The sequence below is a fragment of the Carassius auratus genome, chromosome 40, assembly GCF_003368295.1.
Source record: "Carassius auratus strain Wakin chromosome 40, ASM336829v1, whole genome shotgun sequence".
Classification (NCBI taxonomy): Eukaryota; Metazoa; Chordata; class Actinopteri; order Cypriniformes; family Cyprinidae; genus Carassius; species Carassius auratus.
In genome coordinates, this window is record NC_039282.1 from 14177159 (window position 1) to 14189829 (window position 12671).

General features: G+C 36.2%; 1 protein-coding gene across 1 annotated transcript in view; it reads right to left on the reverse strand.

Moving 5' to 3' along the window:
- LOC113058655 (neurobeachin-like) overlaps positions 1-12671 on the reverse strand; it is a 220543-nt gene that overhangs the window by 98153 nt on the left and 109719 nt on the right. Inside the window, exons 34-36 of the mRNA XM_026226760.1 lie at positions 7498-7562; positions 4861-4969; positions 826-992 (exon numbers count right to left, since the gene is read on the reverse strand). Of these exons, the coding sequence (XP_026082545.1) occupies positions 826-992; positions 4861-4969; positions 7498-7562 (341 nt within the window). The remainder of the gene's footprint in view (positions 1-825; positions 993-4860; positions 4970-7497; positions 7563-12671) is intronic.

Consider the following 12671-nt stretch of genomic DNA (forward strand, 5'->3'; position numbering starts at 1 on the left):
GTCTTCCAGCTGAAAAATTTTCATATTAAAAAATCATTACAACTATCTATTTTGAATATGATGTGTCTTGTTTTTTCATTTGTTTTTTCCATCGGTTGAAACACAGACAGCTTACTTATAGTAGTCTCAGCATATTAAGGTGGGTTAAAACAAGAAAGTATTTTAATATGTATTTAAATTACTTAAACCGTCACTTTGTAGAGAATTATGTCTTAGATCTTGACTTATATTGGGTCTGTTTGTGTGTGTTCGGTGGGAACGGAACTCTAGTCAGTATTTTTTTAACAGGACCCTTGAGACCACTGTAACAACTGCCAGGTGCTACACTGTGAGACTGAGAGGGAGAGCCAGACACACACACACACACACACACACACACACAGCCTGACCACCAGTGATCTGTCTCTGAGGATTTAGTGGCCTGGTGTGGTAATTGAGTTTACTGACCTGTAGACTGACCCTGGTGGAGAGCAAGAAAATGACATTAAATAGGAGTCACATCAGAGGCCTGGCTGTGTGTGTTTGTGTCACAAAGGTAATAGTATAATACTCACCTCTAAAAAGACACAGTACACAGACTATGGAGAAGATACAAGCTATTACAAGCACACACACACACACATTGACATACACAAGTGTTTCTACAACTACAGCAACTTTTATGTCTCCTGAAAGCTTTGTTTTTATCTAATAAATCCTGCCTTAATGAATACAAAACACCACTTTCAAAAACACACAAAGAAGTGTGTTTTTAATACTTTGTTTTTGAAAAATCTATAGGGCCAAAAGTGGAAGAAACCCCCCCACACATGCACACAGCTGTACCTCTGCGCTACTGAGCCCCAGGCTCCGTGTTTATTGGTGAGGATGTTGAGGATCTTCTGTTTCAGCTGATTGGCTGTCGCATGATCACGGTGTTTGGCGGCACTGATGAGGTGATCACACATCGTCTCCTCTTCTTTTCTGTCTGCCGCGTACTGTGCACAGTTAGTCTGATCGAAATATAGATATATAGAGAGAAAAGATTAACCACTACAGCAAACATCACAATGAATCAGTATTCTGGAAACAACAACTCAGTCTGATGAACTGAGATACAGGTCATCCAAAAATGAAAAGTGTATTCCTTTACTCATCCTCATGAGTCCCTGAATTACATTCTTTCTCATGCAGAACACAGAAGAAAACAATTTAAAAAGGACTTATTTTTTATACAATGAAAAGTGAGGTCCATTGTTGTTTTGACTTACATTCACCCAACTGACTTTCATTACAAACAGTTAAAACAATCTTCAGAACCAAAAATGACTTCAATTATTTTACCATGTCAACATACAACATATATCATATATTTACCAGTTACTTTCCCATTAACTCATCCTCATGTTGTTCGAAACCTAAATGATGTTCTCACTTCTGTGGAACACAAAAGAAGATATTTTTTATAGAATGTCTCAGAAAGGTTTTTTTTTTTTTTTTTTTTTTATACAGTGAAAGTCAATAAGGTCCTGTGTTGGTTTAGACCCAATTGACTTTCAGTATTTTGACAAAAATAGCTGGAACATTCCACAAAACATCATTTTTTTGTGTTCTGCAGAAGAAAGTCAGTCTTACAGATTTGGGATGACATGAGTGTGAGTTTGGGTGAAACATCCCTTTAAAGGGGACATCAGATGCCCATTTTCCACAAGTTGGTTCTCAAGTATCTTTATGAATTGCTGCAACATACCTTGCTTAAAATTTCTCCATGGTTGTGTAAAACAACACCCGTTTTACCTTGTAAAAAACAGCTCTGTTCACAGCGACCTGTTTTGGTGCATCTTCCATTTTTTTTTTTTTTTTTTTTTGCTGTATTCGGTATTACATAACCATCAAAAACAAAACTAACCCACTGCATTCTCAGAGGAGAAAATTAACTCTTTTGTTCATTTTTATATTCAACTACAAAACGGCTGCATTGCTCGCGAGGCATTGCTGTCGCTACAGCTGCTCGAGCGCAGAGAAAATGGTGGGCCGCATAGAACTGGCTGAGGGAGGAAATATGCTAATAAGGGACAGTCTGTCAGCGGTCGTGGGCGGGGCCTGATTTGGTTTGATATGGTTTGATAATAGAGACTGTTCAGGGTTTTTTGGGGAAGAAAAAAAGGAGTGACTGCAATTATATGCAATTTTGCATCTGATGTCCCCTTTAAGTACCAAGAATATCTTCATTTTTCGAAATTTAGATTTATATGTCACAGGAAAACTGAATACGTTTTCCAATTATATATGGTTTAGCCTAATGGTTAGAGAGTCGGACTCCCAATCGAAAGGTTGTGAGTTCGAGTCCCGGGCCGGCAGGAATTGTGGGTGGGGGGAGTGCATGTACAGTTCTCTCTCCAACTTCAATACCATGACTTAGGTGCCCTTGAGCAAGGCATTGAACCCCCAACTGCTCCCTGGGTGCCACAGCATAAATGGCTGCCCACTGCTCCGGGTGTGTTTTCACAGTGTGTGTGTGTGTGTGTTCACTGCTCTGTGTGCATGCACTTTGGATGGGTTAAATGCAGAGCACAAATTCTGAGTATGGGCCACCATACTTGGCTGAATGTCACGTCACATTCACTTTAAGACTTTTTTTAAGGTTTTGTGGTCCAGGCTATTGTTTTTTGTAGAGCTGCTTTATATCCGAATAGAATACTGAACTGAATTGAATCAACACTGAACTGGCTTGAGCTGAATAACACCGGAGTTGAATTCTGAGAAGCCACTTACAAACAAACTGAACTTGTTTTATAATTAAAATTGATTTATTTACTGAACTGTCACAGAGAGAGCAGAATATACATTTGATTAGGTTATTTTTCTGTTGATTACTGTGAAGCTGCATCTGTGTTGTATAAAGCACTATATCTTAACTTTAAAGTTCACGTTTTACACAGACAGAAGCTAAAAACATGCACTATACAGCACTGAGACTAAAAGGCCTCTCAGACTAAGGGTGACATGAAGCAGCCTGCTGACTAGATCTTCCCTGCTACAATAAGATTGTCTTCCCACGTGGACCCCGGGGGGGATCTCTTGCTAATATTCAAAATCTAATTTGCTAACACAAGCTGGTGGGGTGCAGGGGAACAGAGAAGAGGGGCGGGAGGAAGTAATCGAATTTCCTTCCTTATATTTGAATTCTGTCAGATATTATATCTCGACATATTCTTCAAACGGCCGATAACTCAATCTCCCGGTGTCATCTCGCCTTACCATGCGCCGCGCTGGCAAATATCAAACATTATTTATCACTTCAAGGGAGGATATGAGGGTTGAAACTGACACCAGCTTAATTGTAAAAATATCTTATCTGCTTACAGAATCTTCAATCTGTAGACGGAGGTAATAAAGAAGAGGAAGAACGAAAACCATGCACGCAACCAATCCTCTCCAGGATTTGAGGGGCAAGACGATGTCTTTGGTTAGCTGTGACATCGCCTGTCTAGAGCCTGCTGCTTTTTATCTAGCAGGTCAAGGATCCTCAAGAGCAGTATATAAAACAACCGTCTCAGACAGGCTGCGCGTTGCAGATAGGAAGCCCATCACTCCATCACTACATGTACTCGTGCGTCTGTGTGGAAGAGTGTGCGTTCATGCACGTGCCCTCAGAGTTTCATATCATAGATACATGATGACAGATTCCACAGTAAGCGCTGCTAAACCTTGATTTACATTTACAGCAACCACTGCATCACTGACAGAATAATAAAGATAGGTTGATACTGATATTCTAAGAAGTTAGTGTAACATTATTCACACTGAAGAATATACAGTATTACAGTTATACAGTACAAGAGACTGCGTTCTATTGTGAATAGTCATAACTGAAGGCTAAAACATGATCTTAACACAATTTTAAAATATTTGAGTTTTTGATTTTTTTTCTTTCCTTTTTTGTAGTTTATATAATATTTTTTAATTGAAGGAGATCTTACAGATAAAGAATTTGTAAAAGATGTTGTGCAAAATGGTGCAGTGGGGTGAGGAGTATTGATTAAGTTATTGCTATTATATTACCAACATGCAAAACGACCATAGAAATACTGATATATATACGTATATATATATATATATATATATATACAAAGATTAATTTTCAGACAGCAAAAATGAAATAAAAATACTGAAATCCCACTCAGCCTCAGCCTTTATCTGTGTTGTGCATAATAAGAAAACAATTAAACTTATTATTATATAATTAATTATTATAGGGATAATGAATAGCTAGCTGCACATTAAACCATTTTTAGAAATGTTTTATTATGAACAGTTTAATTTAAATAAAAAATTAATAAATAAAAAAATATGTGGACAAAATCTTTCATCATAACACAAATACATCTAAACCTTACTAAATACTAAAGTAAAGAACATTTCCTGTCTCTTGATAGAAATAGCTAATAGTTTCAAATGAGACATAAACACAATCTCAACATTGTTCCTTACTTTTCAGAGGCCACATATGTATAATTAAGTTAATAAAAGAGTTATTCAATTTTTCAGTACTGAGCTAATACCTGTGGATAAATCCACTGTAGGAGTCATAAGCAGAGGATTATGGGCCTCGCCCACTCCTGGCTTTACTACAGATCATCTCACTCGTGTTGTATCGGATAAAAAAATAAATAAATAGATTTCTTTGTAGATTATTTAGGTTTCATATGGATTCAGTGTGGGATCTGGTTAATCAAGTTCACAGATCTATCTACCTAATTCAGTCATATAACAGTAAAATATCTAAATCCTGAAAGAATCCATGGGGGTCTATAAAATGTGTGTATATATGCATGCACTGTTGGTCTAAAAAGGCCTTGAATCTCAGACGTCATCTACCTCAAACTCTGCATGCTTGTGGACGTCCTCAGCTCGCTGTCTGTTGAGGATGAACTCTGCTTCATTGGCCACTCGAACGATATGATCCTTCATGGCATGACAAAGGAGTCTAGAACGAAGAAAATATGGTTTTCAACTGGGAATTTAAAACAAATGGCATTCAGTCAGTCCCTAAACACACATCAAATACACATCTGCACATTTACATTACATTTACATTTATTCATTTAGCAGATGCTTTTATCCAAAGCGACTTACAGATGAGGACAGTGGAAGCAATCAAAAACAACAAAAAGAGCAATGATATATAAGTGCTATAACAAGTCTCAGTTAGGTTAACACAGTACACGTAGCATGGGATTTTAACTAATATAATAAATAAAAAGAAAACAGATAGAATAAAAAAAAAACAAACACATGAGACACAATCCACCTCATATACCCTTATAAAAAATGCAATCATTCATCTTTTATGGGATCTCTGTTACTTTGTGTTAATTGTCATTTTACACATCATTAAGTCAGCTTTGTTTTAATTAAGAAAAACCATGGCGTTTCTTTGGAACGTAATGCTGAGTGTAAATATTCATTCCCATCCGGCAGAGAGGTTTCAATACGGTATAATGTGCATGCTTCTTTAAGTGTTGACAAGCAATAAATAATATTTGGAGCACAGAGGAGAGAGACAAAATATCACACAACCTCAATCTCAGCATGATAACAGTTCCAATTTAAATCTAGGGCATGACTTTACTTCTTCACTACTGGCAGAGAAGTTGAAACAGCAGTTACGCTGTGTGTGATAATATGAAGAGTATGTAAAAAATCTACAGCCACATTTTTTTTTTGAGTATTTCTAGAGTTCCAAAAGACAGAAAGTGTTGTGACTTATATGTATACTTATATACTCGGTGACTTATATGAGGGTGCAGGTGAAACAGAACAGGGGCTCCAAATCAGAAGCACAGGGGCGACATACAGTACATCCCAGATGGTGACGTGGTGCGGCTCATAAATTACAGATGCCCTACTAAAAATGGAATGTATCTAAATAAACTGGAATAGAATGTAATATAAACACTCCAAGGCTGAACGTTCCCGCAACTACTTCAGAACTAACTCCACAAGCAAAGTTTTACACAGTACTTTAATCATTTCTGTTAAGTTTGTTATTAGAATATAAGGAGACTTTCCAAGAGGCCAAACACAACATTAGACTCATTAAATTGTTCAAACAAACTAGCAAGTTAATAAATGGAGTGCATCTGCTGGTTTCTGAAAGAAAAATCTCCTTCATTCTGTTCATTTTATTTTTTCAATAATTACCGTACATACAAACCTTCAAAGACAGACCTACTGTACCATCAGTTCTAAGTGCTTTGTTTTTTAAATAAATACATAAATAAATAAATATATACATAGATAAAGTATACATTAATCAACACGTATTTTTTTCAATCCTAATTTATTATAATGATTATATTTTTATACATATTTGTTTTGTAAACATATTCCAGCAGTTAATGAAAGATACACTAAATCAAAAGTCTGTAGGATATTTTAATGTTTTTGAAAGAAGTCTCTTATGATCTCCAAGGCTGCATTTATTTAATCAAAAACACAGATTATAATTTATTATTATTTATTTCATAATTTTATGAAATAGTCACAGTTTAAAATAACTGTTGTCTATTTCTATTTTCCAGTCTTCAGGGTCACACTGTCTTTCAGAAATCATTCTTAATATGCAGATTAATTTTTTTATAACTATGTAAAGCCATCAATTTAATGAATTTCTGCTGAATAAATGCATTAAAAAAAAACTCTTTTGAATGGTAGGGTATTTAATTACAGATTTCCCTGTGAATTACAAAAAAGAGAAATTCCTTGGTATAAGAGAAGGTACTGTTGCTAATAACAGCCATCCACTCCCATAAAACATTTCTGAATACACATTTAGAATGAGGATTTAGAATGAGGGCCACTGATACAAACTGACAGAGAGAGACAGACAGACAGACAGGTAGAGAGAGTGAATGACTGATGTACCAGCACCTTGGAAAGCGACTATCTCTGCTGACTCAGGCTTATTGTCCGAATGTATGTGTGTGTGTGTGTGTGTGAGTGTGTGCACAGATGGGTCAGCAGATGGATCTGCAGGCTGAGCCACCCCGGATCAACTCGACAACAATGATTCAAAGCCTAAACCTTACAAACACATGGACATGGACACACACGCACACAAACACAATCTTTTCTGAGATAGAAAAGTATAACTAAAAACAATGAAACAGCATACTGGATATGTCTAAATATTCAAAGGATGCACACATTCTGGACAGGAAGCACACCAGAGGATTTATAAAACCACTCTCTCTCAACATGCTTATCTCAGCACATTTTCCACTCTGGTCAACCACTTCCACTCAAAAAACACACACAGACTGTAGCCAAAGTAGTGGGATGAGAGGCTTAGGGGCTAATCTGGTTCCCTCCCTGTTCTCTAGTCCGCCTCAGAGATGACATGGCAACCCGGCAGCTGAACAGACCAGCAGTAGATGTCCAGTTTAAAGTAACATTAGCTACAGTGATATTTGAGCTAGTAATGGTGTTTGAGGAGCAGACGTGAGACTTTACCTTCCCTCGTTGATAAGCTCAATGAAAGCCAGGCCAGCGTTCTTCTGTATAGAGTTCTGCCACTCCTGAAAGAAACAAACATGTTTCATATTTTTGTGGATTGTGTTTATTTTTCATCAGTGTGATTAAAGACAGCTTGTGCACCAGGAGGAAAAGTATATCCAAAAGAATATCTAACTGTTGATGTTTCTAAAGAATAAATGTTATTTGTATTTTTGTTACATAAAAAGTCACATTAAAATCAGCTTGGAAATGTTTTACTGGACCCAGACTTTTGATCTTAAAATATTATGGACTACCATAAAAATATTAACTATTACATTTCTAAAACTTCAATAGTGTATTAAAAAAATAAAAATATATTTATTGTACACAATTTGTATCATTATTATATGATTTTTGTATTGTTGATATACTATTATAATATTTATTAATATTTTGAATCCGTTTTTATTTGTATATTTTGTGTTTTTATTTTACATTTGAATTTAGTTCAGCAATTAAGTTGTTATTCATTTGATTAGTTTTAGTTCTTTTTAGTCAAGATTAATTAAATTAAAATGAGAAACCTTGCAACCAGCTGTTAAGTTCAGTTAATGTTTATTTCACGTAACAAAATATTATTTATTTATTTATACATGCATACAGTACATACAAAATTTTTATATTATTTATATAGTAATTTCTACCACTTTTTACTTAAAAAAAAAAACACTATGCTATTGATGCATGAAGATCAAAGATAAATCTCACATTTCCAGTCCATTTCCAATCACATGTAATGATATGTAAAAAATATTATTTAATTTTGCGATTTTAAGATAAACACAAATATGCATGAAAACAAGAGTTAATTTATGGTTAAATCTAAATAATTCCTGGTGAAAATGGATTGAAGAACATCTGTAAAATAATTTAAAAAATATATAAAAGAAAAAGTGGAAAAAACATCTGCACACAAAAATATCTCTCTCCTAAAGTCTCATGTTAAGCCTAAAATGAAACATCTAGCGATAGTGATCACAGCAAATTGGATTGCTATGCATTTGAGTAAGCAAAGATGGCTTTGAGGTCATATACAGTCTACGCAATCGAGAGCCAAAGCAATAAAAAGGATGGAAATCGGCCTTGTGTGTGTCATGTGTCATGTGTAAGCATTTTTTTTTTCCTCGGTGAAAAGATCTGTAAACACTGGAGAGATGTAATTGCTGAATGAAACTGTATCCTTTTGCCCCTTAAACACAGCTATTTCCTCCCTGTGAGCACCCAGTGACAGATCACCGAAGACCTCTGTCTAGAGACTGGTCCTCTCGCCTTGCCTCGAGTGCTTTTGAGGCCTTAGGGAACGTCTCACGCCCTCCCTCTCCCCGTTTCCCGGGCTCACCTTCCTCTGCTGTCTTTCACACACACAGCAAGGGTCTGGAGATGATTAAAAGGCAGTCGTGCTTCACTCTATGGGAAATTCTCCTTCATTCTCCTGTTTGCTCTCTAAGGTACGAGTTTAGGGGGAAGAGCATAAGTTCAAAAGGAAAGAGGGCATTTGCAAAAAGTGGGCCTCAAAAATATTCCATCCCATGGTGAGGGAGTCAGGGTGAGAGAAGAAGATGTGAACGAGGCTCTCAGAACTAAAGTGTTTTAAGCATTTCATACAGACGGCTGGTGTGTTTTGACCATTTTATTTTCTTTTATTGTTGTTTTTCATATTATAATATGACATTCATGTTTTTAAAGGATATATAAAGACTATTTTTAAAGTTGCTGTTTAAATAAAGCTTTACTTAGTCAGCGATGACAGGGAATGCTGGGAAATGTGGCCTTTTCGGTGGTTGGTTGGTTTTAATCGGTAATATACTATGGCCAAAAAAATTATTTTGTACATCAAATTTGGACACGGAGCTATTTTTGCTATATATTCTACTCAACTGGTCCCCAAAAAAATACAAACAATAATAAATATATGAAAATAACCTCTAAAGTTTGACTTCCAAATAAACTTCGTCATCATCATTTTCAACAGACCATGCAGAGCAGCCCATTTATTTCCAAAAATGTCATGTCTTAATTATTTTTAATATACACACACACCAAACATAGATAGATAGATAGATAGAATAGTTTTCTGCTAAAGAAATACTGTTTATGACGTGTTAAAATATCCACTTGTTTTGTTATTTGGTTAGATAATGTACAGACATTCATATATTTTACAATGTGGCTTTGAGGTATAGTGTGTGTGTTCCATAGAAGAAAGAAACCAACAGCAGTTTGGAACAACATGAAGGAGAGTAACTGATATCAGAATTGTATTTTTGGGTGAACTATCCCTTTTAGTATAAAATACTTCTTGGAGCCACAGTAAAGCTGCACAGCACATCTGATCATTTCAACTGACTACTAGACGAGAAAAAAAAAGTTTGAGGAATTTTTTTATAAAAAACAAAACAAAATCACACACACTGGTGAGCATCCTCACTATACCTCAATGAGCCAGAAAGAGACAACACTTAGGCACATCTGGTCTCCAAATGTTGTAACTGACCCAATATGCCTCCCTCTCTCTATTTCTCCTCCACCATTCATTATATACTCCGCAGTCAGGCGGTTCGTCACCTGGGATCGGCTGCCTCAGCTCAGTGCTTCTTCACTAGCCTCCGCTCAAGTAGATCAGCACCCACGTGACAAAAATAAATAAGGAGATCCATGCAGATGTGGAGCACACTGGCCTGCCGAAAGAAAATGACATCAGCCAAGACAGAGAGCTAAGTCCCAGTCCGCTGTCTCTTCTCAAATAGCCTTTGCACTAGCACTGTAACACAATTCTTTTGAGACATTTTTTTTTTTTTATCATCTTACTCTTCATGCTGGAGATTGAGGGTCCCTTGGGGTAGGCGAGTGTGATTGTGAGGGGATTTTGGGGGGCTCAGACAAGTATACCGTCCATGTGATGTGCATTAGCGATGACATGAACCTCCAGAAGGCTGTAATGTGATCCCTTATGTAAAAGAGAAGATCACTTCCGGCCTGCCATCTCCAGCGAGGGACTTATACTGGGAAATGGTATGATACACTGGGTTTAAGAGCTGACGCAGAGAGTTTATCTTGTATTTTAGCACAAAGGGTTTTCAAACTGTGGTCCGGGGAGCCCCAAGGGGCCGCAAGGGAGCCCATGGAAATCTTTAAAGAAAAAATGTTGGAAAACAAAAATGTAAATAAATAAATAAATAAATAAAATAGAACAAAATAACAATTTAGCACAAAGAGTTTTCAAACTGTAGTCCAGGGAGCCCCAAGGGGCCGCAAGGGGGCCCATGGAAAAGTTTAAAGAAAAAAATAGAACAAAATAACAACAATGATATAAAAGTAAAAAAAAAAATATATATATTAAATAAAGTATTATTGATGATAAATCGTTAAACATAGTAAATAATAATAAAAGAGTCATATGTACAGAAAATAAAAACAATAAACAAACATCAATGTCAACTAAAAGTAAATAGAAATAAAAAGTAATAGCAATAATAAATAATTATTATAAGCATTACTACTACTACTACTAATAAGTTATTAATTGTTAAATTATTTATGTTAAGATTAAGAAAGAAAAAAGAAAGATGTCAACTAAATAGAAAGTAAATATTTTTCAGATAATAGGTGATTTGTTTATACATTTATTTTTTACAGTATAAATAGGTCTTCATAGTTATGTATATAAAAAGACAACATTGTTTTACCATACACTAATTGAATACTTCAGCTTTAACCTTTATATTTGATCCCGAGTTTATGAACTTTTTGTATATTTCCACTTGTACTGTTTACGTTCTTTTTTTTTTTTTTTTTCAAAAGTACAGGGGAAAAATATGCAAGCCAAATGCTTCTCTTATCCTTCATGATTATGATTGCACTGTCTGACAAGTGACCTCCTTGCTTCACTGAAACCCTGAGTACATGCTTTTTCAAAGCCAAGAACTTAATTTAATTCAAACTCCAATCATCTTTTAACCTACGCCTCCAAATTCCAGTCACAGCTGTCAAGCACTCCTGTCAAAACTGCCTGCCAAAACGTACTCAGCTGAGAACGCAGTCATTAGCCAAAAATGTGCCCCACAAAAACCGTGGGAGGAAAACAAATTGTAGTTGTAGCACTTGCGCTTGAGCTGTGCACCTCGGCCAGCCAGTTTTTTTTTGCTTTGTAACCCACAAACTTTAATGGCTCTTGAGAATTTGCAGCATCTCAATCCAACCTGTCAAGAGACAGAGGGGGCGCTTTGCTTTTATCTGCTCAGTGCTGCTCCCGACATCTGGAGGCCATCCATCGCTAAATCTCTCCGGCTCCACGCTAGATCCTTTATGTATGTTTAAGCTGCTACACGAAACAGACCCGGCTGACCTCTGCGGCACCCGCTGCCACTTGACTGGATAGAGACACTGGCTGTCTGCGGCCTCAGATGAATAACAGTGATTAGGAGGCATAAATAAAAAAAGTGCAAGATGATTATCACTAATTTATTCATAAAAGTGACAGTTCGCGAAACAAAATGGGTCGTAAGGTCGCGAGTGGTGAACGTCCCGCTGTCTGGGTGCATTAGTGCGGAGATGAGAAGGGGAAAGGCTCGAGGTTGTTGGACTCGCAGCAAGGACGTCTCCCACCGTGACATGATTCGTAGTGGGATGTGGAGTGTGTTCAGTTGTTCTCCAAGCATTTATTAAAGGGATAGTTCACCCAAAAATAAAATCATTTTCTCATCCCCGTGTCTTTAGATGATTAAATTGCTGTTTGTATGACTTTAGAAGATATGAAACACAGTGCACAAGTCATACGGACTACTTTTATCATGCCTTTATTATGTTTTATTTTTTTCTTTTGGAAATGTCATCTCATGGTGCCAATCTACTTTCAGTATATGGAAGAAAATGCCATGAACATTCTTAAACCAAACTGTTGTTCAGATGGAAATTATGGGCAGTAAAAGTGTTTTGTGTGGTGCAGAACAAAACCCGCCCGAAGATTTAACAGGAGGAAAAAATAAACAAACAAACATTCATGATTTAACATATAAACATATAAAATAATAAAAGAATAAAAAATTAAAGTTTTCATACATACATACAACACTAGAGTTCCAGAGTTTGGGGTCAGTAAGATGTTTTTTATTTTCTAAAGAATGCATTAA